This window comes from Clupea harengus, chromosome 17 (assembly GCF_900700415.2).
Source record: "Clupea harengus chromosome 17, Ch_v2.0.2, whole genome shotgun sequence".
NCBI classification, from domain to species: Eukaryota; Metazoa; Chordata; class Actinopteri; order Clupeiformes; family Clupeidae; genus Clupea; species Clupea harengus.
The window spans coordinates 4,536,722-4,564,221 of record NC_045168.1 but is presented as its reverse complement, the minus strand read 5'-3'; the positions used below and the strand labels follow the sequence as shown (position 1 = coordinate 4,564,221).

Below are 27,500 nucleotides of genomic sequence, written 5' to 3'. Positions count from 1 at the left end.
CCAGCTCTACCCGCACCCCTCCCCCCCTGCCCCCCTCCCTAACCCCATCTCTACCCCAGCCCGCCCCACCCCGGCGGAGTGAGGGAGAGAGAGAGCGAGCGAGCTGCATTCTCAGGACGAGCTGAAATAACTGGCAACAAAGGACAACAAAAACCCGCTGAACTTTTCACGGCTATCTGTCTCTTGACCGCACTGTGGTTGCCTTCCCTCGCTCATGCCGAGGTTCAGTCATCCTCTTTCGCAGGCCAAATGTGTGTGTGGGGGGATGGAGACTGAGAGGAGGAGGCGTTCTGACACACTCCTACCCCCTTGCACTGTTTTGTGGAAAATAAATGATTGCGGTAGCCAGACACTAATCTAACCGCATATATACTGGAAATAAGGGTGTCAGCTCACATTGAACGGGTCAGATGAATGCTCTTTTGGAATAAACATGGGGAGGGCTTCAGTCACTGATTCATTTCACACACAGATATACTGGTTCTTTTTGTGTCATGGCAGACGCCATATGATCGCTTATCGCCGTCTATGACTTTTCTGCTTCAGCTCTAAAAGGTCTGGGCGCAGACCGGCGGTCTCTCTGTAAACCGTGGGGGAGACGGAGACGGAGGATGAGGCCTGCAGTGGGAGTGGGAGCGGGAGCCCGGCAGGCAGCATCAAGATATGCGATCACACACACCCACTGACAGCCTCAGTGACAGGAAGAATGTCAGCCCCGCGACTGCTCCGCAATCTCCCTGGGCTTTTGGCTGGCACGCACAGAGATGGATGAGATTACGCCTCCGTGAGCCGCGCGTTTGACACACACACACACACACACACACACACACACACACACACACACACACACACACACACACACACACACAGCGTCGTATAGCAGCAGCTCGGCCCGAGTAGAGACTTTCCAAAAGGAGTCATGAAAACAAACGGTATCGTATCCATAGGTGGATTTTTATATTTAGCGCTAGTTGTGGGGCGTGGGCAGGAAAAACCGTACCGCTGCATGAGTGAGTTATGTGGACTAGCATTCATGACAATGAATCCATGCAGTGAATGCTTTCCACTCCAGCTATGTAAAACGTCCTGAGCTCATGTCCAATGAGACTTCCCTTCACGCCGCAGGTAATCCCATATGCCAGTCAGAGAAGGGTTTGTTTATTTTGAACATGTCTGGCAGGGTAGTCTACTGAGATTTAAACAAACTGGCTCCAAGGCTGCAAGGACACTGAGGCAACTGCAACCATGAAGTTAGTTCTTGAAAAGAATTCCTCAAATGCAGCCTATTTTTCCAGTACCGCTTTCTACATTTTTTTTTAAATCTACTGTTTTGATCTTTCAAATATATCGTATTTACTTTCAAAAGATTAGCTCTGACCATATGAAGTTTACAGGCCAGTCAGGCTAACCTTAGATGCAAATACACTAGGATGTCTTCATTCACTTTTTAGTACAGGTGGAAAAATCTGAGCTATGACATAGTGGAAAAGACACGTTAAGTGGTCATCATACCACTGGTTAAATGAAATGTGAAAAATTGTGTCAAACATGTCTACGCTGACGTGTCTGCAACATGGAAAAAGACTGAGGTACATGTCTTACCCTCTCTCCACGAGGAATGTGTCTCTCCAGACTTTTGGTTTACGGTTTGGTTTGAATCTGAAAACAAGAATGAAACGTTTTTTATAAAATGTATGTGGAAATGAACTAGCTATAATTATTTATTTAACATATTTATTCTGCATTACACAGTTTTATTATTCTGGGCACTAACTAGGTCTAGTCCTGTTTCCCCCCCTAAAACACTCCATCTGAATTACATGACAAATGTATAGGCATTCGTGATTGGTCTTTGGAAAGATTTAACAGCTTTTCTTAAATCACCTGTTTCCAGTTTTCTCTTGTTCAAGAAGTTTCAAAATTGATTTCCCATCCATGTCAGAAGGAGTGTCCAGTCCCGCGATATCCAGAATAGTTGGTGCTAAATCTATATTCAGTACCAGATGGGGATTTCTGCACAGGTAGAGGAACAGAGTTAGTAGGTTAAGAGTTTAAAACTGTTCTAACATCCAGTAGACATATTATTACTTAGTATGTATTAGTATATATATTATTACTCCGTATATAGTCTAAATGAAATGAAGTGTAGTGTTTCGGAATAGGTTGTTCTTACACTGCCCCTGCCTCAATGTTGGGTCCCCTCACAAAGAAAGGCACTCTGATGTCAAAGTCATAAGGCATTGATTTCCCTTTGACCAGCCCAAACTGCCCGATGTGGTAGCCATGGTCAGCTGTGTAGATGACGTAAGTGTTTTCCAGTTCTCCAGTTTCCACCAGCGTCTCATATATCTGCAAAGTTACATTAGAGTTTACAGTCATGTCTGTCAAGACAACAGATACATGTCTGTATGTTTGAACTATATACACTTCTGTGACACTCGCAAATAAAGCACATCCATCTTCGTCACCTTAGATCGTTGGACACGCATAAATTATTTAAATGTCATTCAGCAGATGCTTTTATCTAAAGCAACATCCAAGTGAGGTGCAATGCGGAGTTGACACAACAAGAAAATTAAATAATGTAAAAAAATCAAGCTGCAGTTATGGAAGCAGGAAGTAAACCAGTGTGATGGATCCACCAACCTTCTCTACAGAGTCGTCCACAGACATGAGGGTCTGCAGTCTCTTCCTGTGCAGGAAGTTGGTGAACTCCATGTGGATGGGCTTCATGGGCCCTGTGTACTGCATGATCCAGTGCTTGTCCATGTTGGGCGCGTAGTTGTAGCTGGGGGTGCTGGAGAGGACAAGAGGGCAAAAAGAAATAGTGTGTGCGTCAGGGTATTTTCTTTCAGTCGAGTATGTGCCATGTTTATCTGTCAAATCATTTACAACCACAGGTGCCTGTGAGTTTTACCTGCTGTCGAAAAAATGTTTGACAAGCAACAATACCAGAGTAGCCTACTCTCGATGTGTTTGCATTAAGAAATGTACCAATTCTCCATGCTGGATTTTCTGTTCACCTCTCACCAAGCTGAGACTCTCTAGCCTCTTGGCGAGAAGAAATAATTTGAGGGTTGGCACAAGCTTAAGAAAACAAAAGCTCCACAGACATCAGGCCCAAAGTAAAGTTTCCAATGACCCCTGGACAGAAAGGCCCAATAACTCACTGAATGTTTGAAGTGGGGGAAACAAAACCCAAGGTCAACAGAGAAGATGGCCTTGTTTATGGAACCGCAATATTTTGGGCCATGCACCTGTTGACTGCAGGTTTTGGACTGGAGTTTTTGGAGATCCACAGATGTGCTGCTACTATTGGCAAGTCACAGGAACAATGGTATGATGGCTGTTCTCGCAAAAGAGGAATATTTGTCAGCGTACCATTAATTCACTTTTAATATGGTCTGCTAAATAACTAAATGTGCACGATGGAGCTTCGGTTCCGGGTCTGAGGCCGACCCAGACAGCGGGCAATTCTGATCTGGCCCTTACAAAACCTATGTACGCACCTTCACTGCTACAGGGGAGGGAAATCATGAGCTTAGGTTACATGTAGTATATAACATTAGATGTCATTAGTAGGTCATGAACATGTTTCAATGTAATGTTAAGTAACTCAGAATGGAGGGTTTTCTGTATTTCTATATGTCCATGTAGGGGTTGGTTCTGGCAAAGGAGTTAGACCGAGATATGTGGCAAGAGACCCTGCTGGGGGTCTGTATGTACGACCTCGTGGGTCCTCATAACCCTGTTCCTGTTATGGGAGAGGGGTTCCACAGGGCACTGCCCTCTCCTCTTCAGACCTTCCTTCTGTCTGCTAAGTGAACTTTTCACCCAGTCGGTCAAGCTGTCTAGCATGGCACACAATAGAAACGTGTCTCGCTTGCATGGTGCCACAGAGGTATGGTGTGTGTGTGTGTGTGTGTGTGTGTGTGTGTGTGTGTGTGTGTGTGTGTGGGGGGGGGGGTCTATGTGTGTGTGTGGGTCTATGTGTGTGTGGGAGTGGGGGTGGCAACCAGGCAACAAGAATGTGGGGGTCAGACACATACATCAATCATGACCTGGCAGAGGTCACACCTGACACCTGTCACACACTGCCCCTTGTAAGGGACACAGGCTTTAACTACCCAAAACAGGGGTGTATGCAAAAAGCAGCTTGATATCTGGTACTAGTGTGCGAATGTGCCAAGGGCCTCAGGCCTACTGCTTTGTTTATAAAACATGCCCTGGTTCCCATTGAACAAGATAATTGCTGTTTGATTTGGCCTGAAAGTGTTTCAAATGAGCAATATCAGTTGTCAGGTCAAACAATGGGGCGGGCAAACAGGGCTGTGTGCTTTTCCAGTTTCAATAAAGCTCTAATACAGTCGTCCAGCACCTCACCCTTGCTGTGCCCTTAATGAATGAATCATTAACGCTTTCCGAATGTACACTTGGCACCAAATCAGAAAACCGTGGGTTTGACATCTCCCATTCGCTTCGCTGTAGTTTGTAAGCGTCATTGGATGCTTTTGAGTCGCCTCCTTCTACACCCCCCACTCCCCAACCTCGTGCCATTCTCCCCCTCACCATCTGCCCACCACTTCCCCCTTGAAGGAACTGGCTGGGCAGCATTCCCTGGGCCACAACAACATGCCAGTCAGTGGGAGCCTCCCAGGGGCCCTCTTTTTCCCCTCAGAGCAAGCCATTCAGAGCGCAGGCTAACACTAAAAAGAAATTAATAACATCACAAAGGGTGTTCTAGAACAAACAATGCATTCCACACATCCCTGAACCTGCAGAGTGAAAGCTCTGATTGATATGGACGAGGTCGGGAAGTGCTCCAGGAAGCAGGGGCTAAAATAATAGCGGCGAGGGGAAAGAAAGGAGGGAGAGAGGGGAGAGAGGGAGAAAGGGAAAAAAGAATGAGAAAGCAAGCAGGGCTGTGTGTGTGATTATGATTGCTATCTCTAAATGTCTTGTGGGGGTTGTGCTCTAAACGCAGGGAAGCCAGAGGACAGTGGGATCGTTGCCATGGCCCAGCCTATGGGCTTGAATCCCCGGCCATAAGTCAGTGATGATAGTGCCGTGAAGCCACCGTGGGCTTGGCATCGCGAGCGACACTCCATAAAAACCTCATCCCCTGGCGGACGTGCCAAGAGTATTCTCAGATGATAAATCATTTCAGTTTTAGTGGTGGTAAAGTCATTTGCAAGACAGCAACATTCCAGTCCGCTGTCATCTACTGAGGAAGGACGAGTGCACTCGACTTGATACGCAGACAAAATATGGGCCCCCTCGAATTCCAAACTCTACAGTGTTATATTTACCTGCAAAAACAGTCATCGGCATTACTCAGTTTTAAGCTTAGCCTCGTCGTGAACTAATTTGCAGCGCTTATTTTATTGTTTATACAGTCACATCATAAAACTGCTCAGTCATATAACTGCAGACACATTAGAGGGTAAAAAAATAAATACAAAATTGACTGGCACTCCTATTTTTTCTGGTGTCTGAACTTGCCACAGCTTTTGTGTAAAAAGGTCAAACTGGTAGGGAGAGCTGTACTTTTGTCCCATGTACTGTAGAACAGTACCTCAATGAGTTCTTCTCTGTTTTCAGGAAAATTCAAATGTTATCAAACATAGTGTGAGTACAGTTTGAAACCTAGACTGCTGTCTAAAAAGGAAAGAGTGAAAATGTAGTTTTATGATGCCTATGATTATGATGATTTAATGATTCTTTTGAAATCTTATATTGCATTACAAAATTGATATCACTAAAGTCTAATGGTGAATATTTTGAATCTCTGTTTGAGTCGACGATGATCTTCTATCTCCTTTTGAGGTCAGACAACTTTTTCATTGTCATTTAATCACGTAATTTTGCGATTAATTTTGAACTCCTGATTATCGTGCAATTAGCCACAAGTTAGACACATCTAAGATGATAAACACCCTTTGTAAATTTGGCTCAGAGAGTTTTTAAACCCAGTTTAAGTCCAAGGAAGGTTTGGAACCCCAGTTCTAGAATGTTCCAAGGGGTTGTCACTCACATGTGCTGCGATGCATTGGGGAAGAACTCTGAGTACTGTGGGGCCGAGTCCTCGGGACCGTGGGGCGCTGCATGGCTGATCACCATCATCACCGGCCGATGAGGGTACATGCGCTTAGACATCCGGAAGTAGTTGATGCTGTCATTAGTGATCAAGTCCGTGAAGTAGTCCTGTTCAAAAAAGGGAAAAGGAGGGGGTAAAGGGTTGGGGGATTGGTGGGGTCAAGCTCAAAATGAAACATTCCTGCACAGCCAGGCAATGAAAGGGATTACATTTTTTTTCTCTAAACATGGCTTCCCCCCTTCTCGTCACCTATATACCACCAACATGGCAGGTGATTGCCTCCGTTAAGGACTTTACATTGTGTGTGACTTCATGACGCCACGGTGCCTCATTGGATAGGACACCCAGTGTTGACACCAACACTCGCCGACAAGAGGAGGTTGTGACTCTCGGCCCGGGGTGGTGTTATGGCAACAAGCGAGGAGACCCTTCCCCTGCTGCGAGGGTGCGGTCAGGAATGCACAGGAGGCCCTCTGCGAGCGACCCCCGACCCAATCACGTGGGCCAAAGCAAGCCTGGAGCCCCCAGCATACACCAGTAGTGGCTGCTGTGGCCTGGTCCATTCATGATGGGAAAGCCACCTGGCCCCTGCTCCTCCAAGCCATGATAATACTAACACCACCACTGCAGCAGGGGCTGTAGAGGGTGAGGAGGGGGATAGGGAGGCCCAGGTTGATTTATGGCTATTGTTCAGGGGCCTGCTTATGGACTTTGCCCTTGTAGGCCCTCTGCACCCCGTAAATGTCTCACTGCTCAAGTGCAACTCAGCTCCACAGCACTTTTTTTCTCCCATGCATGTGGTGCTCATATGGGGAGAGTCTGGGGCGAAGCCGGTGTGAAGCCAGCGAAGACTAAACAACTTGTAGACAACCTGGAAATGAATCCTCTACAATGACGTGATGAAACCTGGAAAGAAACCTCCAGCACAAGCTTTGAAACTAGAGAAGTGTACATTCGAGAACTTTGTATCTCTCGCAAGGATTATGATGACTGTATTTGACCCTGGCTCAGCCTTAAGCCTGTGAGTCAGGAGGAATCACGACTTGGGCCGAAACTAAGCATGTTGGAACTGTGACTATAATGGGAGGACAATAAAATCGCAATAAAAACCACTCTTGGAGAAATGTTGAGTCAGAGACATTTATATGTGGTCATTTTTTTGAGCCACAGTCTTAAGAAGCTCTGTTGATTTTGAAGACAGAAAGTCTGGCACAGTCAGTGTATTGGACATTCCTGTTACAGTCAAGTCCAAGCCTTGGATTTTATGTCACTATCCTTAAGGTTACTTACCCTTCCCTCAAGGGCTTCATGAATAACATTACTCGAACCTGACTTCCGACACTCTCTTTAGCACATGTCGTTTGGTCTCAAACTTAATGAAGCCTGACTCCAATCAGGTTCTGTATTTACAGTCCTTTCATAATTGAAGTGTTCCTGTGGTGGGTTCTGAGGTCCACTCGTACAGAAAGCCACAAGCTGTTCCGCCGTCTCCACTTCATGCATGTTCAACTCTTAGTTGCCTCTCAGACTTGTGGGTAACTTTACACCTTCGTCTAATTCAACAAGCAAGCCATTTGACATGTGAGCACCAAGCCAAACATCTATTTACCCATCTTTCAGACAACCCCATTTAAAGTGAAAGCCAGGGCAATTTGTGCCCAGACCAAGAAACCTCTCCTCAAATTCCAACATGCCCTGAGAACTACGCTACCTAGGAGGACGTTGGCAAGCATTAGTCCTCGGAAAACAAATTCTCCGGAGTCGGGAGCGAGACGCCATGCAAAGCATAAACTTCTCAAACACGGATTTATCACTTTGTTCATATCCAGGGTCTGACACGGGGATGGTAAAATGTTTCCCCACTCGGTCTCTGCAGGCTGCCTTTCGATGTACAGCAGTAGCATTACATCCACTTTTGAAAAATGACTGTGAAAACAAAATAGGGTAGCAATTTCCTTCAGCAGCTTTGCCCCAGGGGCGCTTTGTGTCCCATTGTTTTTGAACACTGTGGTATTTAAAAAAAGAAAAAGCCTCGCAACTTTGAAAGAAGCGAGCACAGTAGACGCTGTTCCAACTCACCCTCTCAACACTCAGTGACCAGCCCCTTTAATTTCCCCCAAATTCCTACCACTTTAGATCAGAGGAGGATTATGAGCGATTTGGCAAACCTAGGAATTAGTGTGCAAAAAAAAAAAGAAAAGACCTGGCAATTGGACATTAAACTGAAAACAAAGAGGCAGGTTGGATTTAATAAGTGCCCTCTGTTGGCACCAAACCTGTAGTGTGAACTGAGGACCCTTGGGTACATACCTTGGCATATTCTGCCCCGTGCTTTTCCTTGTAGCCGTTCCGACAGACGGTGTAATTATAGAAACGGGAATTTTTGACCAGCCCCACCCACTCTCGCCACCCAGGCGGGATGTAGCTGCCGTTGTACTCGTTGAGGTACTTCCCGAAGAAGGCTATTGGGGACGGGAAGAGAAGAGAAAAGAAAAAAAAACATGGATACTTCTCCAGAATGCTTACCATACTTTTGGTCTCCTCACTTATCTTGCCACAGTGGAACGGATGAGCCTAATGTTTGTTTTCTCGTTCTTTTCAGAAGCCATGATCAGATGAGCAAACTGCTGGGTGTTTTGCTCTTCGTAAACACTAGTGCCAGGGAATCCCCCCCCCCCACACACACACCTTAATAGCTTCACCTCTCTGGATGTGGTTTCTTTTCAAAGAACCTGTAAATGTTTTTCTTTCTCGCTCTCCCTCCACACCGGCACCCCCCACCCCCTCTCCCTCTGTCTATAAGTCTTTTTTTTTGTGCAATGCTAAAACATTTCCCCAAAAAAGCCCAGGCATGCTGCCAGTCTATCCCAGAAAGCTAATTGTAGACTAACATATCAGCTTGAAACCACAGGCAGCAGTGGAGGCCACAGGCTTCATTTCAGTGGGCGAGCTGGCCGTCAGTAGCACAGATATTGGCTGAAGAGTGGGGACAGACCACGGGCACGGTTGCCATGTTTGGTTGTTTTAAACCAGACGGGCAGACTGAAGCTTAAGTGTTACGTTTGCACTGGACTTTTAGGAATGTGTGGCAACTAGGATGTGTGACGTTCCAGTGACCCAAAGAATAGGCTGAACCATAGTGTACCAAAGGACCAGAGAAGGGGACAAATGGATCAATTCAAAATTCTACTGATATGTGAGTGTTGCAACTCCAAGGTTTATGCACCAAACAGCTCACATATGTATTTGCATTGCAGACTCTCTCTGTGTGTATTTGCATTGCCTATCCTTCTCAGATAAAAGTTATTAGCGGTTTCACAGTCACCACACACAAACAGCTGCTTCTCTGCATTTACTTAACCTAGCGGTGAGGGCAGGGCGGTTCTTACCAGTGCGGTAGCCCGTGTTGTTGAGGTAGACGGCGAAGGAGCGTGGCTCATGCTGGGCCTGCCAGGAGGGCGAGGAGCAGTTCTCGTTGTTGGTGTACGTGTTGTGGTTGTGCACGTACTTCCCCGTCAGCATGGAGGAGCGTGACGGACAGCACATGGGCGTGGTCACGAAGGCGTTGGTGAAGGAGGTCCCTCCGTCCTCCATGATCTTCCTGGTCTTGTTCATCACCTGTAAGGAACCTGGAGAACAGTGAATGACAGCATGTTAGTATGTATAGTATAACAGTATGTATAGTATAACAGTATGTATAGTATGTCAGTGTGTGTATTATGACAGTATGTATATTATGACAGTATGTTCAGTGAATGACAGCATGTCAGTATGTATAGTATAACAGTGGGTTTTTTTTGTGTGTTTTTTTATTTGCCAGCAGTTCAAAGGATTGCAAGATACAGACAAAACTAAAGGTCGTGGGGTTCACCTCTGGGAGGAGAGATCACAAAAGCTTTCGAAATGTCCTGAATTATAGGCTTAATAGTTTTGTCAAATGACCTGGATAACAGTGAATGTTCAGAAAGTCATGTTTTGTTCTTGGCAGTAGTTCAACGCAGTGTACTTCTGGGAGTAGATCAGAAATGCCCATTAAATGCACTGTACTCTGCTGCTCAAGGGACTTTGGATGGAAGTGTTTTGTCAAATGGCAAAACTGGGGGACAAAAACAAGAAAACAAACCCCTTATTTTGGCAAATTCTCAAGGGAATGCAAGTCATCATAAAACATAAAATATGCTGTGTGGTCACCAAACATTTCCGCGTCATTGGAACGCAGACCAGTATGACCATCACTGAACTACTTACACTTAAAAAAATAAATAAAAATTAAGCATGCTTTATGTTTTATGGTACTGCTGCTGTGGGCCTGTGGTTTCATGACTCAGTCCTTGAGGCCATGAGCCTCTCAAATATTTAAATGAGGCCATTTCCAGTCACTGGAGATTAAAATGCAAATAACAAGGGGGTCGATCTCCTCATGAGAAGCCAAGCAGGGCCTCCAATCATTATATTCTCAAATAGGAAGGAATTTGATTTAATAACAACCAAGAAGCACCCCCCCTCACACGTCTTTCTTTCTTTCTTTCTTTCAGAACTCTGGTGGCATTGGTAAAGGAAAATATCTGGAGCAGCAGGTCTTTGCCGAAAGCAACAACAGGCTAATGTGCAAGAGGTTTTGTTAGGTTTTTCAAGACTAAGGTGTTTTTTTGGCAACATATTACTGCTGTTAATAATAAAACCAGGTCAGTTCAACATTGAACACTCACTAGGGAGGGCAAGAAAAAGCAGCGTCACGGAAATGGCGAACTGACACACTACACATGACCCCTCTTGATGTGGACTAAAAGTAACTTGAGGATATAGTGTCTATTTCCGCTGGGCAGTCCTCAGGCTTCTGGGCCTCTAGAGATTATTGCAGATGTTGCACTGCCGGTATTCCTGTTCTTAATAGCAACATCTAAAAAACACCCTTTTCCAACCTCTTTGTTTCCATTTTCTGTAAGGATGACACAGATGATGAGAATGTATGGCCTAGTCACAACCCCTGTGGATCAATGCGTTGGTCAAGTCATATTGTATGGCTTGGTCCAAGCCACTTGATTTGTTTCCCATCTACAGAGCCAGGACTGTGCACACACATAATGGCCAGCCAAAGGACTATAAAGAGCTGAATGTTGCCAAAGTGTACTGGATTAGAACTGCTGACTGCACTGACTTGAAGCAAACATGAAAACATCATTATCATCCACGACCATGCACTTCATCATTTGCCTTACCGAGCTCCACGTCCTGGTCATCGGTCATGATGAGAATGATGTTGGGCCGGATGTTGCGGCGGTCGCGCTGGACTCGGCCACGCAGGCCCTGGCTCCGCGTGGTGAAGGCAGACGAGGACGACAACTTGGCCAGCATGAGGCCCAGGGCCAGGAGCCAGCCCAGGCACACGGACTTCATGGTGTCAGATGAGGAGGAGGAGGAGGAGGAGGAGGAGGAGGAGGAAGAGGAGTAGAAGGGGATGGGGAGATAGGGGAACAGCTGAATACCACTGGAGGAGCTGGAGCCTTCAGCAAAATATCTGTGGACACAAGAGGGAGAGAGGAAAACAGATCTTTACAGAATGAAAGACGTCTTTGTGTGTGTGTGAGAAAATGGGGGTAGAAAGAGACTTCCTTTTCAAAGTCATAATATAAAAACAAATGTTCTCTTGGCTGAAAGAAATGGAAAGGACTCAAGGAGAACCTCTTCCCCTCTCCCTCTTCTGACATGAACTAAGCGACAGTTCCAGGGACCGCTCAAACACTTTAACATACCTGGATCTGAGAAATCACTTACATCTGTTTTTGAACCCAAGTGCAATAGATATCTACAGCCATCTACATCTTTAGACCAAAGGACTAAAACATGTGCAGCTATCGACGTCAACCTGAGACCAATAACTTCATATTTTCAAAGACAGGACGAACAGTTAAATCAACATATTTGGATCAACGGTTCGGATTTGCAATGTAAACAGTCAATCCCAGAAACATTTCAGCAGGCCTGGGTCTCTGAACAGAAACACTACACACAAACGACGACAACAAGCACCCGCTACTGTTTTTGGTGACTGCATACACGCTCGCTAGTTCACCTTAACGCACAAAACACATACTCCTGAACGCTCCTCACCTGAATGGTTCCACTGAGTTTCATGCTGCTCCCAAAAGCCATGCACCCCTCTCCCTCTCTCTCTCTCTCTCTCGCCCTCGTCCTTTCCTCTTAGTCTCGTTCTCACACACACACTCACTCATGCACACACACAAACACACACAAACACACCTCACGAGAGTGGGGCCCGTGCAAGCGTGCTTCGCTCCCTTCCTGCGTGCGATGACAGAGCAGCGCTTGCTCACTCATCTCTCTCTCTTGGAGCACAGAGGAGAGCCGAGCCGGAGCTCCTCTCTCAGCACACAGGGACCCCCGCCACTGGCTGCCTCGGGAATTCCACCCCTCCCCCTGCACGACTCTCAGCCAATCACAGCCCACCTCTGGCCTGTCAGTCATCGGGGCTCTGGTTGGTGTACCCGTGTTAGACGCCCAAGGGAGGGGGGGGGGGGGGGGGGTGTCCCAGTGGGGTTGGTGGGCTGGTGGAGTTTTTTGGAGAGGCACAGTTGGGGCAGGGGTTGGGGGGGGTGGAGAGGCACAGGGGGGCAGGGGTTAGGGGTGGTTCCAGTAGGGCGGAACAGGGGGAGGCGGTTCCACTGCATTAACCCCGCGCTTCAGACGTCAATCACAGATTTACACCGACACGCTGCCCCAGGCCTCATCACCTTGCTGCTCGCTCACAAGGGCCCAAAACTTGTGGACGTCCTTTTCAAAGCCACAGCTGAGGATCCAGGTAAAAATAACACCGCCATGCTATTCACAGGGGGTTTGGGCCACTGCAGTTGTGGGAGTTGCTTTGACATACCATGCCTTACCACCCTCTTTTTAGTCTGACTCATCTAAGATTGTTGAAATCACTTCATACATAGAGAATCTACAAGTTCATCTCCAAGTTTCTTACATCAATATTAAAGCCAGTCAACCGAGACAAAACTCTCTCCTTAGCTTGCCGATTCCTGAAATCAAACCAACAATGCCATTAACCATAGCATAAAAGACCTTGGTATCTACAGATCATTATACAATTATAATGCTGAAGTATAGGTTATTTAGTAACGCATGACATGAATGATGATAATATGTGAATATAATGTATAATGAAGTATACATTAGATGCTAATTCTTGAGTTAAATGGTCATATGTGATTATAATGCGTGAAGTATAGATTAGCTGGTCATTCATGAGTTAAATGATGGCTTTTGTCTGAAGGCCATATGTGTGGCCATCCTGTGCCCATGCTGTTGTCTGTTCTAGGTTAATGAGTTGTATCAGGACACTGGGCAGCCTTGCACCTGAGACTCACTTAATGCCATTCAGATCTCCATGTGCACTCACACACACACACACACACACACTCTCTCATGCATGAGCACACACATGAAGACACACACACTTTTCTCCACACAGATGGACTGGACAGACACACACACACACACACACACACACACACACACACACACACCCCAGTGAGCACGACAAGCTCTATCCATTAATCCAGAGCACAGTTGCTGTGGGAGGCTTCATTAACACTATTAAGAGGCAATTGAGAGCAATAATCCGTTTGCGGTTCATGTGTTCTGCTGGAGGTTGAGGAGAGGTTGAAAGTGTGAGCGGTACCCACATCACAGCTGTGCGGCTCCTTTTATATTCATCTTCTTCACGCCAGGCTACAGTTTACACATTCGACCAGCTCATATTCGATGATTTGCTGATCTTAATTTATGTTCAATTTAAGCGGTTGATTTTTTTTTTCACGTCCTGCAGGGGTGATACGCGAGGCTTCTGAGTGAAGCAGAGTTGGCCTCTAAGTGCTTTTTTGGATGGGGCAGCATTTCAGACAGGCAGTGTCACGGCCAGCCGAAGCGCAGTCATCCCGACAGCGCTGTACAAACACTGGCGCTGTTTGGACAAACCCCGCGGTGCTGAGGGGTGGCTGGGTCCAGACATCCTCATACCGGAATACACTCCCCCTGCCCCTGCCCCCACCCAACCCTCTCGACCCACTCACACTCCCCCATACAGCACCTCACATACAGGCTTGGATCCTGCCAATGCCCTCTCAAAGTGAGTGAGCAAGCAAGCAAGCAAGCAAGCAAGCACACACACACACACACACACACACACACACACAGACAGACAGACAGAAAGACAGACAGAAAGAAAAGACACTTTACAACACATTCTCTCCGTTCACAACATGCATACTCTAGGCACTCCACAGACAGACAGACACGCACAATATGCACGTACTAGGGACACAGTGGAGTGTCTTTTCAGAAAGGGTGTGAGTGTGCATATTGAGGAGACTGACACACACTCCAAAACCCATTGGGCAAGCATGCGAAACAGATCCCAAAATTGTCTCCCAGTTGTTAGAGTCCAGCCAGTATTGAACTGAACAGGCGATGATGAGTCCCTGCAAAGACCTCACTCACGTGACTCTTAAAAATGAAGTGCTCTCGGAGTGGATCGCTAACGCAGTTAGCTAGCATTCTCCCAAAATCAGTTGAACGAGGGGCCTAACACAACGCCACGCAATGAGATCATGCGTTTCTTAGCGACGCTGAAATTAAGCTGCACGGCTCCTCGACCTCAAACATGACACAATTGCGAACCCCTTAAATAGCTTTTCTATTTTCTTCCTTCGAATGGAAATAGGTTGTGAATTATGCTTTATTTTTCATCTTCTTCTTTTTCCCTTTCTTTTTTCTGTTTTAATCACCCTCATTATGTTGGAGAAATTGTAAGTCAGCGGATTCGAAACGGAGGCCATAACATCAATCTGAGCGCTGCCACCCACTCACTCACTCAGGACCTCCATTGACCTGGCCGCTTAACAAAACAAGATTCCAACCACAAGCCACCAAACATGTGCAGCCCTCGTTACCGTGCCACCACACGGTTTCCATGAGACAACAGCAAACAAAGAACAGCCCACCATAAAGTCACCAAGACGACTGAGTAACGAGGGGAGAACAAGGGGCGAAGAGGAGGAGGAGAGGAAGAGGTGCTGTTGATTTGCATAGTCATAAATAAAGAGAATTCTAGAACCCTGTGAGAACTCTTTAGGCCGTCTCCATAGATTCACTCTCATAGGATTCTAGTAAGAACCCTCTGTTGATCTGTTCTTTGTTAGAACCTGTGTAAGGTGGTTTTGTTTGGCTAGAGGCTTTACAGCAGTTTTCAGCAGTGAAGAAACCTTTACAGCCCCAAACACCCCTCTCTCTCTCTCTGCCAAGAAAAGCTTGTACGGTAAGGATTCTACGTGGAGCCGTAAACTTTTAAGAGATGAGGCTTTATGAAGAGGCATTTTGATCTGGGAGCTATGAGCCTCCATTCTACTGGTGACCTCTGACTGAACGCATTGCTGACTGCCGCTTTAAAAGCCACAGCAGACTGCACTTGACTGAGAACACACCTGACCCAGGGGTTTGGAGTTTAGACCTCAACCTCGACACCATTCCTCCACACAAGAGCTCTCTCTCACTCTCTCTTTCTCTTTCTCTCTCTCTCTCTCTCTCTCTCTCTCTCTCTCTCTCTCTCTCTCTCTCTCTCTCTCTCTCTCTCTCTCTCTCTCTCTCTCTCTCTCTCTCTCTCTCTCTCTCTCTCTCTCTCTCTCTCTCTCTCTCTCTCTGTGCCCTCAGGCGGGGTCTTAAAGCACAGACACTCTCTGAAGCCTGTAATGAATATGCCAGTCAGGAATGCCGCGGACCGTGGAGCTCACAGGGACCGACGTGAAACCTAGGGGTGAGGAATCGGGCCCAGCTGGGCCCATAGTCCACTCACAGACACACGCGCAAACACACACACACACACACACACACACACACACACACACACACACACACACACACACACACACACACAGCCTCGATCACAGCACACATATGCATGTGCACACACACTTTGTCTTACCCTCCTTTTTCAACACTTCTACAGACACACACACACACAAACGTCTCAGTAGACATCCCCCTCATACCCCTTCATTAAGCTTGCTATATGAACACAAGCATAAGCAAGGAACACAGTGGAGTCATTAACATAAAGTCTGAAAGTTAGAGTTAGAGACCTTTGTTTCAGCCCCTAATTTCAGTCCCTAATTCAAGCCACACTCTTCTCACCAGGGTGAAGCTTAGAAACCAGGAGGAAGTGAAACCGGTTGAGTGAAAGGCCTGTGTTTAGTATGCACCGGCGTGAGGAACGAGGCGCTCCGCCGCTGTGGTACCTCCTCAGAGGATCACGAGCACAGTGAGCTGACAAGTGGAAACTGCACTCAAAAACCAGCTCGGTAAAAAAGACCTCTCATTTCTCAAAGCACTTCAAAGTCAAATACATATTTGGGGGGAAAACGGTTGTCGACGCTTTTTGTGTGGGCAGTTTCGCCTCCAAACATATAACTAAAGCTTTGAAGACACAGTGGTCCCAGTCGGTCGCTCACATCTGTTTCACAAACGCAGACTTTTGTACATGGCCGGCTGGCACAAAGGGGCCTTTATTCGTGACCATGCTGGAATACTACAGAATACATTGTTTTGCATCCCTTGTTTTTAGGGATTAGAGCAAATGACCCTTGAAATGAGCCCTGACTGTATTAGGCAGGGCTAAGCTGGAGGAATAATATTGGGCCGAGAGGGGGAGAAGAAAGGTCCCGGGGGTTCAAAGAAGCAGGACAAAAAGGCCACTATAGAAGCTTGGACCTGCAGCTGCCAAACAACCTCTGTGTAAAAAAAGGGGGCAATTTTCAGATTAATGGGATTCAGAGACAAGGAGAGACCTTTACCGAAAAGATGGGATCTCAATCTTGTTTTTTTTTTTTTTATCATCCCCCCCCCCCCCCAAGTTTTTATGATTATACCAGAGGAGCTTTTCGATTTTCCCATCACATAGCTCGCTCTATCTCACACACACACATACACACACACACACACACCATCTTGCTCCTGAAGCACCCTGCTGTGGCCTTGGTGCAGGCATATTGGAGACACTGGCTGAGGTTTTCTGGGCAAGCTGGCCTCTGCCACCACAGCCTGCCTGCCACCCAGGCTTGCCACCACATACATGCCACCACATGCCTTCTAAGTCCCTGCTGCCCCCAGACGCTGATGTGGCAGTTAACGAAAGCCTCAACCACCTGGGGTCACATAAAACGACTCCACCATCCATCTAAAGACACCTGCTTTGGAGGCTTATCAACACAAGAAAGGACATGGGCAAGTTCCTGCTTCCTGTATGGAGGGAAATTAGCTACGGGACAAAAGAATCTCAACTCCTATTTTTTTCCCCCTTGTGACCCTTGTTGCAGGCCACAACACACTCTACAGTACTGCAGATGGCACTCATTCAGGACCTAGTACTCGCTCAAGCAGAGAGGAGTGCTGGCGTGTTGTAGCACAGGGACAATGGCGAGCGTCAGACAATGTTCAGTGACTGGCAGTGCATTGCTACATTATCCTCCAAAGCACCACTGGTCATTAGCAGACCTCCAGCTCTCCAGCTCTCGAGAGGGCGAGGGTCTGGCTATGGTGCTTTTCTGCCTCAAACATGAGCCACTTATGAGGAGGTTGCGAATGACTGAACCAGCTGACGCAGCCAGCCAGCCATTCATGAAGGGAGTTAGTCGCAGAGAGAGGCCGTGGATATTTCGAAGAAGCCTAAATATCTTCCCCCCTCTCTCCGTCTCTCTCGTTCCATTAATTCTCTTTCACCCCCCCCCTTCTCTCCCTCTCTCTCTCTCTCTTTCTTTCTGGCTTTCGTCCACTGAACTTTGTTGCCACAGCAAGCCAAGTCACAGGAAAACCAATAAATGGGAGGATGAAATCTGCGTGGCAGTACAGCTTAGTTAGCATTCTCTGCGCCACACCGCAATGTGATGTGAGCTAGCCAGGACAGGTTTTAATTCAGCCCCATGCAGAGAGTCGGGTCCCTGGGTCCGTTCCCATCAGGACTGCCTGTGGCCGGAATAAAAAAAATAAAAAGGCATGGATTAGCCCAGAGAGAGGCTTCGCCGGAGAGGGGCCGAGAGTGCATGTGCGTGTGCATGAGGACTGAGAATCGCTCACTTCAGTTGGGAGGCGGGGGGGTCACCAGGGATGTACCGGAATCGGGAAAAATTTATCAGGGAAAGCACAAATAAAGCAATGGAGATTTCCCGAAGTTGTTTTCCTGAAAGTTATAATTCTATAGGCGGCGTCATGAAGGGGAGCTAGCCAGACAAAAACTGGTGTGGCAGCTGGATTTTTTCAAGCCCCCACAAAACCATGAAAATTAAGATTAGAACCTGTATTGTTTTGCTGTATGTTAATTACCTCCATTAAAAAAAAGTTTAATAAAAACAAAATCTTGTTTCAGTGTGTTTCAGTCAATATTCATCCGTTTAAGAAGTAATATGCTGTAAGCATCATATGTTTCATATAATTTTTACACCAAAAATAAATAAAATTATTACTAAATACTTTAGTTCAAGTGACTAACACGTGATTTGTGAAGCTAACAATGGACTCAACTGAAGGAATAATCTTAAATTCCAATGACATGTTCGTGGTTTTTGATGTGTTAACGTAACGTGAATTACTACCTTACAACAGTAGAGTCCATATATATATATATATATATATATATATATCTTTCCTGTAAATAGTTTATTTTCCAATGCAAAACAGAATCTTACGATTCAATGTCTCCCAGTTAAAGGTGGTGTGGTGGTGGGGTTCACCCAGTTCATAAAACTTAGTTTAGTTAAAACTAAGACACAATACAATATGAGGATGTCGATATATATTTCATAATTAATTATATGCCAATATTAAATCAATTTGATGCTCTGAAGGCACAAAAATTTAATCATCAATGAATATTAGGTTTGAAAATACATGTTCCTGATTTCATGTGACTTCCTATATGAACCAGACCCACTAAACCACACCATCTTCAATCCGAATACAGAGACAGAACATGTTGTTGGTTGAACAGATACAGATAATGAGATCTCTGTACACCTCCTGGGGTCATACAGTTCAGTATGCTGATTATTCCCACTAGATCTTTGCATTAGAGGGGTGCTGGAGGAGGCTACTTGGAGCTGTTGGGGGGGGGGGGGGGGGGCTGAAATGATTACCGAGCTGCATGAACGGAGAATGTTGGGGTTTTGGTTTCACAAACATTTTTCTAATCCACCGCGAGTTGGACCGGCGGTCGGGCGCTACTCACGACACACTGAGGAGCAACTGTGTGAAATCCCACAGTGCTTTGCAGGGCCACAGGCCAGGGCACACCACAGGCCACACTCAGCCCCCAAGTGAAGGAGAGCACTGTCCATCTCATTATACACACACACACATATACTTATGTGTATACTTATGTGTGTGTGTGTGTGAGAGAGAGAGTACATACACACACTCACTCTCATATACTTGTGTCTGTGTCTGTGTGTGTGTGTGTGTGTGTGTGAGAGAGAGAGAGGGAGTGTGTACACACACACACACACACACACACACACACACAGAAAGACATGTATATATGTATTGGCCTAGATGTGGATGTGGGAATACTTGCACACACATACAGTACATACACACACAGAGCTAATTATATTAACACATTGCGTGATATTGCCGTGGTGAAAAGGGACAGGCAAACATAACGTGCAGCCAATGAACTCAAGGGAAAAGTGGTATAAATATAATTTCAGTGAAACAGCGGACTTCAGTTTACACCCGGCTTAGATTCGGCCCAGGTCTGGCCTAAGTCTGGTCCAACATCAACTGCAGTCTACAGTCGTTAAAAGAGGAGAAGGAGATTGCATGATCAGCAATGTACCATTTAGTGCCTCTTGCACCAAGAGCAAATTATGGGCTAGATTATATTGGCCGTGCAACGGCATTAACCTGCATTTAGAACGGGGATAATCACGATAATCACATCTCTGGTGATTGCTCCGCACGGCTTCATTCTCTCTCATTCCCTCTCGTACACACTCACACTCCCTCTCAGACGCACACAGTGCTGATTACGTGGTGATGGGAGGAATTTACAGCCCCTACTGATGTGGTTAGTCTTTGTTCTCGCTCCTTCAGGCCGTTTGAATCCATCAGGCAGGGTGTTATGCCAGTCGAAGGGTAGGCGACAGGCGTCCCTCTCCCTCTCCCCCCCCCACCCCCCCTCTCTCTCCCTCGTGAGAAGCTGGACGCCTGCTAATGACACACCACACACCCCACACAAGACGCTTCGCCTGGCACCGCCACGGACCCACCAGCAGCCTCGGGACATTTTTCAGAGTATGGTGCGGTGTGTTTGTATGTGTGTGTGTTTGTGTGTTTGTGTGTGTGTGTGGCTCCAGAGGAGAATGTGTTCTGTGTTTTTGAAAGTGAGATGACATGAGGACTCGTGAGTGGACAGTGCGATTTTAGTGTGTGTGTGTGTGTGTGGTAGGTAGGCAAGACCGGTCCCAGAATGGAAAGTGGGAGAGTGGGTGCGCTGTGTCACTCCTGCCGCCCAATGACAAGGCCTGTCTGGTGTCATTAGGTGAGATGTCTCCATTCTCAGTGAGAAGCAGCACAACAATGGAGCAAAGCTCGCGAGTCTCAGAGCTGAAAAACCAAAGGCTGCATGTTTGGAAAATTCTCTCAGTGCGGGACATTCTTGGGTTGTTTTTACCCCCGAGCCGTTGGCTTTGCTGTGCATCTCGCTCCCTCTCAATCTCAATCCTCACTCTCTCACTCTCTCTCCCTCTCTCCCTCTCTCCCTCTCTCCCTCTTTCAAGAATTTAGTTTGCAGCAAGTTTCCTGTGACTGGTTTTCTAAGAGATTGCTTAATCCTTCAAATTCGCAAAAGAAATACATGAATGGACAAATCCAGATGGCAGACTACATCAAAGTGTTGAGGCATTGACCGTTGTTGTTTTCTTTTTTTATTCTGAATGTTGCCATGAGTTGGAGCCTTTTATACAGATATTTATATTTTGAAAATAAAGTAATTTGATACAAATGCAAAAAAAAAATACTTGGAAGAATGTCAATGTGCTTGTTGAATAACGGACTGGGCCTGAACTAATCTGAGACATGCTGAGACTTCACCTCTTCTGCCCTCAAGCTCTCGGAGGTCAGTTTCTCTCATAATGACTTCATATGAAAATCAATAACTAAATTAATCTGACTCCCGCTGACCACACAGCTCTAGGCTTTGTGTCACCAAGAGGGTCAGTAGGGATTTCGAGAGGATATTAGGGTAAAAGCTAAGAGCTAAATAATTAAAACACAAAGTGAGTGTGTGTGTGAGTGAGTGAGTGAGTGAGTGAGTGAGTGTGTGTGTGTGTGTGTGTGTGTGTGTGTGTGTGTGTGTGTGTGTGTGTGTGTGTGTGTGTGTGTGTGTGAGCACGCACATGTTTGAGTGTAAGTCAACACCTCTGGAAAAGCCGGGAAGTCGAATCACAACAGGTAGCTGGCCTTGAAGAGAGTCTGTTCCACCTCAGGAACCTTACTGTGCTGTAGATGCCAACTCCCGGGCTGGCAGCGCCCTTTTACACTGGCACACGCAGCCACATTATAAGCATATGGTTACGACTGGCGCAGACCGTGCCATCAGGCCAGACGAGGAGCACCGTTCACACCTCCCAGCCGGGCCAAACACAGTCTACTGCTACACCCCTCCTCAATGAATCATACCATTCCTGCACACGCCGCGCCAGTGGTGACAGACCCGAATGGGGGGAAAATAATCAACCTTGGACAGCTTTATTTGATTTTTCCATAATCCACCATCCCTCCGTCTACAGTGGAGACTCGGGATCCTTCTTCGGATGTGGCACGGGCTCCAAGCAATGAGAATGGAGACTATGGAGAGGCGGCACATGTTTAGGAGTCTAAGCCTCAGCCTGTCCTGTTTATCCATTTCCCACCCGAACTTGTCATTGGGGGGAGATAATCTTCGCTCTTGTAATCCACCTTGAGCCAAAGGGTACTGGGCAAGGGCTCGGAGCCCCTAGTCGAGCTTCCTGCCTGGACGAACATCTTACAATTTCTAATGACCTAGCTCTACACCTTCAATGCGGTAGTAACTCAGGTTGCTAGCTTAGGAAGGGGGGAAAAAAACCTAATAATGTAAAGTAATGCCTGGCATTGCCTAAGTGTGGAACAATGTTGCACATTTTCCCTTTGTTCCCGTTTCCAAGCTCAACTTGGTAGCGCTGAGCTGAACTGCATTCCTGCTGGTCCCAGGTCAGCTGGGAAGCACGAATGCTTGAGAATTTTTTTAAAGAGATTTCCAGGAAGCTACTCTTTCTTTATAAGTGCTCAGTTAATGAGGGAAGCACAAAAACAGATCAGAGGAGGAGAGGGGAAGAAGGCAAGACAAATGAAAAGTCCCCCCCCCCCCCACACACACACACACACACACAGATCTGGCCTTTGATCAACATAACATATGAAACAAAACAGGCAAGCAGACTCCGTAAAGTATTAACGAGACGTCTGTCGGAGGCCACCGGGCCGAAAATGAAAAGAACAATTAATTACAGCTGTGATGATTTTTCCTTATTACCATAATGGCTGTGTGTCACTCAGCCCTGTGATTTAAAAGCACACTGTTCAAAGAGTTGGACGTTTTCTGTGTCCTTGATGGCAACCTTCGCTGTACATACGTTCTGGCAAATGTGGAACTAAATGTTTTCGATAGTAAACAGTAAATGGCTTATGTTTGTGCCAGCCCTTTGTTTAGCCGTCATAAAATATATACAAAACACAGGCCAAGGCAGAAATCAGAATGGAATATATGAGGTCTAAATGAGATCTCTGTATCAATATTCAGTTTTTTCTCATGCTTTGCCCCCTTGCCAACCCGGGACTTCTGCTCAAACACACGCAACCACATTTCAGCTTGCCAAACGAAGACGTTCACGTTCACATGGGTGGGTTTCTCTTCTCCCACTCAGTTTTTTTTATTTTTTTTATCGTCTCCCTCAAAAACCACAGGCCGAATCTGTCCAAAGATGCATTATTAACGCGCCACAAAAAAAATATTCAAATTGCTTCAATGAGTTTCCACTGAGGTAACTGTTCGGCGTGCAGACGCAGACGTCTTTTCCATGAGATCCGATGCCTGCTCCCAAATTAGGAGTGCGAGAGGGAAGCCAAGCGCCCGCTACTCAAAGCTCACCATGTCAGCCACTTCAATGGTGATTCGGTTTCATTTGCTGCGTAGCGCTTCGAGAAGTGTGTCATGGTCATGGGGTTTGCCGGGGGTATAAATCTCTTTTTATATGAATATCGACTCCCTTTCAGAGAAAAATCTAAAGACTCACCGCTGGGCTGGAGGTGGAGCTGATGTTGTGTTGCACGCCTCTCTACTGCATTTCCTTTCCTCTCTCTTTGAGAGTGGGTTATTCATTGACACGGCTGATGGAAAGAAAGGGGGCTCTGCTAAACTGGTTTCACAGATTTAATGGCCCGTAGAGATCTAGACATGATTAATGTGTGGCCCTCAAGGGCCACTTGATGACAGATTTGTCCTAAAGATTGGCTCAATGTTATGACAAGGCAAACATGAAAGGGAAGTGTATCCATGTGTGTCTGTGTCTCTCTCTCTCTCTCTCTGTGTGTGTGTGTGTGTGTGTGTGTGTGTGTGTGTGTGTGTGTGTGTGTGTTTGTATGTCTGTGTGTGCACATTTATTACTGGGCTTGTATAGGTGTGAACGTTACGAATAGTGAACTCATGTGAAAGCTTGTCCTCAGTGTGAGATTGAGAGGTTAGACTAGATTAGTCCATCACTTGTTGCAGCAAACTGTCCATGTTTAAAGTAGTGGGCCACTATTATAAATGTGATAAAGTGACTGGACAAAGAATGGAAAGCCATTTAGCCAAAGCATTGAGTATCCGCGACTCTGTAAATTGCACTTGCACGACCGACCTGATGATGAAAATCCATGCAGTGGCAGGTCGGCTTCTCTGAACAGCACTCAGCGGAAGCAAGGACGTTTGCACCTCTCCTCTCTCTCTGCCTTCTCATTCAAAGAGACGACCAGAGCGTGACGAGAGGTTTCATGCAAATGCGTCCGCGGGCCAGCGAGCGTGAGCGCGACCCCGACACAGCCACTGGTGCGTGTGACCTGAATGACAGCAAACAGACAGGCTCTGGGGTATTCAGACCATCCCGTTCCCCTCCATTCAGCCCGTTTCCCATTCAGGCCGCCAGCCCTTCATGATGTGGCGCCACTGTCACCGCAGTCACAGATCATGGCAACACACACCGCTCTCTGCACACACACACACACACACACACACACACTCTTTAGACTATTAGCGCTGAACTAATTAAACTGTGGTTGTTGTTGAGTGGCAGTTGATACAAAGACCAGCCAAAGGAATGTGTACAATAACTGATGCAATTTAGGCTTACGGGTTAGGTAAAGTGCCTTGAGAAAATGTTGACTATTAATGGCTCTTTCTCCACGAATAATACTGAGTTAAATGTGTTCTCAATAGACTGTTTTGTTTCTATAAACATAAACTTATTTGACGTTTTGCATAATGCTAGGCCACTGTTCTTACGGGCGTTTGAAATATGACAGCAGATGAAGACCTTTGCTGGGTGAAGGCCGAATGCTGACCGGGCCATAGATCCCAGTGGAATTCCTCCGACGCTGCGCTGGCTTATGGCTCAGTCAGCAGACCCAGCAGACCCCTAATCAGGGATATTTCTGCCGCCCAGTGAAACACTACACTCCCAGAATGCCGAGCATGTGCGGACATATTCTCAGGAAAGCGCAGTGAGAGAGAGAGAGAGAGAGAGAGAGAGAGAGAGAGCGAGCAAGCAAGAGCGAGAGAGCGAGCAAGCAAGAACGAGAGAGCGAGCAATCGCGAGACAGACCCTGAGAAATGTCCGTCCATGACCCTGTCTGTCGTAAACAAGCATTTCCATTACTGGGATATTCTAACATACGATACCAGACACAAAACAAGGCATGCACACACGCACACACCCCCACACTGAAGTGTATCACTACCCCTCATTCTGCCTGAATTACACATGCTCACACACAACCTGTAATTTGTTCAGAGATGCTCTTTTTTTCCACTGCCTGGGGTGCCATGTGTGTGGCTTACCCAGGCGTGTGAGAGAGAGAGAGAGGGAGGGAGAGAGAGAGAGAGGGAGGGAGAGAGAGCGAGAGGGAGAGAGAGAGAGCGAGAGAGAGAGAGAGAAAGAGGGAGGGAGGGAGGGAGGGAGGGAGGGAGAGAGAGAGCGAGAGAGAGAACCGTTTGAATTTCAATTAACTCCAGTTCGCCTGGCAACTTTTCCATCACCTGAACTCCAGCTCCATCGCGTATCACCCCCTTTATAAAAATCATACGGTGCCTTTAAACAGGCCGCGCTAGTAGCCAAATGTCCTTAGACATTTACTGCTGAAATGAGAGCAATGCACACTACCCATAAGCCATCAAATCAGTGCCAGAGAAGTATGCACATCACGCACAGGCAGCCAACTGCATTGCCTACTCAACGGAGACTGCTGCTGACCAGCACTGAGAGCTCACAGACTTTATTTAGCGTTGTCAGGCTATTTTGCTTTGGTCGGTAACTAGAGAGCTCTGGTGTGGGTATATTAAAAGACCCTATTAAACTTTGAGTCATGCCATTTCTTGCAAGAGTGTTAATCTTAGCTTACGCAGAATGTGCAAATAAATGAAATGAGAAAAAAAGAAGGGAAAAAAAGAAAGAATACATCACCCTGACATGCAACTGACTGTATTCATATACAAGCTTTTCCAGCACTGCATCATCTAAATATCCATATAAAATAAAGAAATGGCTCGTTCCCATTCATTTCACTGATCTACATGACGAACATCACTGTAAACCCCAGCACATCAATACATTTAGACAGGCTACACTGCTCTCATTCAGACCCTATTACCTCCCTTTGCCACCAAGGCAGTTCAAGGGCCAGTTCGGAGCAGGTGCTTAATCTCGAACCAGTTCTTTGTGTTTCCACAGCCAAAGAACCATCTCTCAGCCAAGAAAACTGGTTCCAACGGCACACTTTGCTGTTCTAGAACCAAGAACCGCTTCCATCAGGGGCTGGGGGTGGAGTTATTGTAAAGAACAAGACCAACAAAAACCTTGTGAATGGCATTTTTTTTTTTAAACAGAGCTGTTTAGCAGGCTGCTAATTTCTCACATCAATGCCAAAGTGTTCCACTCTACCTGACCAGTCAAATAGAAAAAAGGCCTTGAAGGTGCATGACAGCATGATCACAAACATAGATCTCCTCAAACTTAGCACTCAGACTAGACCGACTGCAGAGAGAGGAAGGGAGGGGGAGAGAGGTTTGATATGTAGATATGTTTGTGCCAAACATTTGTATTCATCACGTGACTGGTGCACTGAGTTACACGTAAGTTTTCCTCTGTGCAGAGAGTACTACACCGGGTCTATGGAAAGCTGTGTTGCGCCAGTCAAATAAAAACCATGCAGCACTTTAGCCCATTGCAGCACTAAAGCTACCAGTCAAATACGGCAAATGTTAGAAACGTAACATTGATGGCTAGCTAACCATCAATGTTACTATGGCTTGCTAGCCATCAATGTTACGTTTGGTCAGCTAACATTACTCAACAAAGCATAGCAACTAACGTTCGTAACATTTGTCGTATTCTACTAATGGCTTTTGTGCTGCGATTTGTACGTTCGTAACATTGATGCTAGTCTTCCATCGTTGCTGTTGTGCTTGCAGCTAGCGTTGCCGGGACAGCAGAGACGTATACAGATTTATACAGTGACATAATGACATAATGACATGGCTCTTTGGTGGCTCTCGGCAAGCCGGTTCTTAGAAGGTTCACGAGTTGAACCAGCTCCGGTACAGAACTAGCACCTAGCTGCCGTTGGTGGAAAAGGGGGTGTTGGTAACAGCTGACGCTGCAATGGATCTGGACCTGTTGTAGCGCCAATTTCGAACAGATCAAGCCGGTTCTGTACCAGATCAGTCGGATCCGTCCCAGACTCTGCTGACTCTCGGGAGTGGGTCTTTGAGCGGATGGATTGGGTCTTGGCAGGACGTCCCCATGGCAACTATAGCCCAATGAGAGGAGAGAGACCCAGCTCAGGGATCAGCTCAGAGCCCCAGTCACAACCACCAGCCACATGAATAGAGCCTTTACAGTGTGCACCAAACACATGGCCTCTACTAAAACTCAGATTGGTTGGGGTTGGGGTGTGTGTGTGTGTGTGTGTGTGTGTGTGTGTGTGTGTGTGTGTGTGTGTGTGTGTGTGTGTGTGTGAATAGCTCAATGTGCTGGGCAGTGGGTGTGTGTGTGTGTGT

The 27,500-nt window shown here is 46.6% G+C and overlaps 1 protein-coding gene across 4 annotated transcripts in view; it reads right to left on the bottom strand.

Moving 5' to 3' along the window:
- The window catches only part of sulf1 (sulfatase 1), a 122,546-nt gene that overhangs the window by 15,068 nt on the left and 79,978 nt on the right, over positions 1–27,500 (bottom strand). For all 4 annotated transcript variants that reach the window (XM_042710296.1, XM_031583647.2, XM_031583649.2 and 1 more), the window contains 8 exons: positions 11,317–11,615; positions 9,487–9,726; positions 8,408–8,559; positions 6,035–6,204; positions 2,647–2,797; positions 2,174–2,349; positions 1,885–2,013; positions 1,603–1,659 (listed from right to left, as the gene is read on the bottom strand). In XM_042710296.1, the coding sequence (XP_042566230.1) occupies positions 1,603–1,659; positions 1,885–2,013; positions 2,174–2,349; positions 2,647–2,797; positions 6,035–6,204; positions 8,408–8,559; positions 9,487–9,726; positions 11,317–11,494 (1,253 nt within the window). In that variant the 5' untranslated portion in view covers positions 11,495–11,615. The remainder of the gene's footprint in view (positions 1–1,602; positions 1,660–1,884; positions 2,014–2,173; positions 2,350–2,646; positions 2,798–6,034; positions 6,205–8,407; positions 8,560–9,486; positions 9,727–11,316; positions 11,616–27,500) is intronic.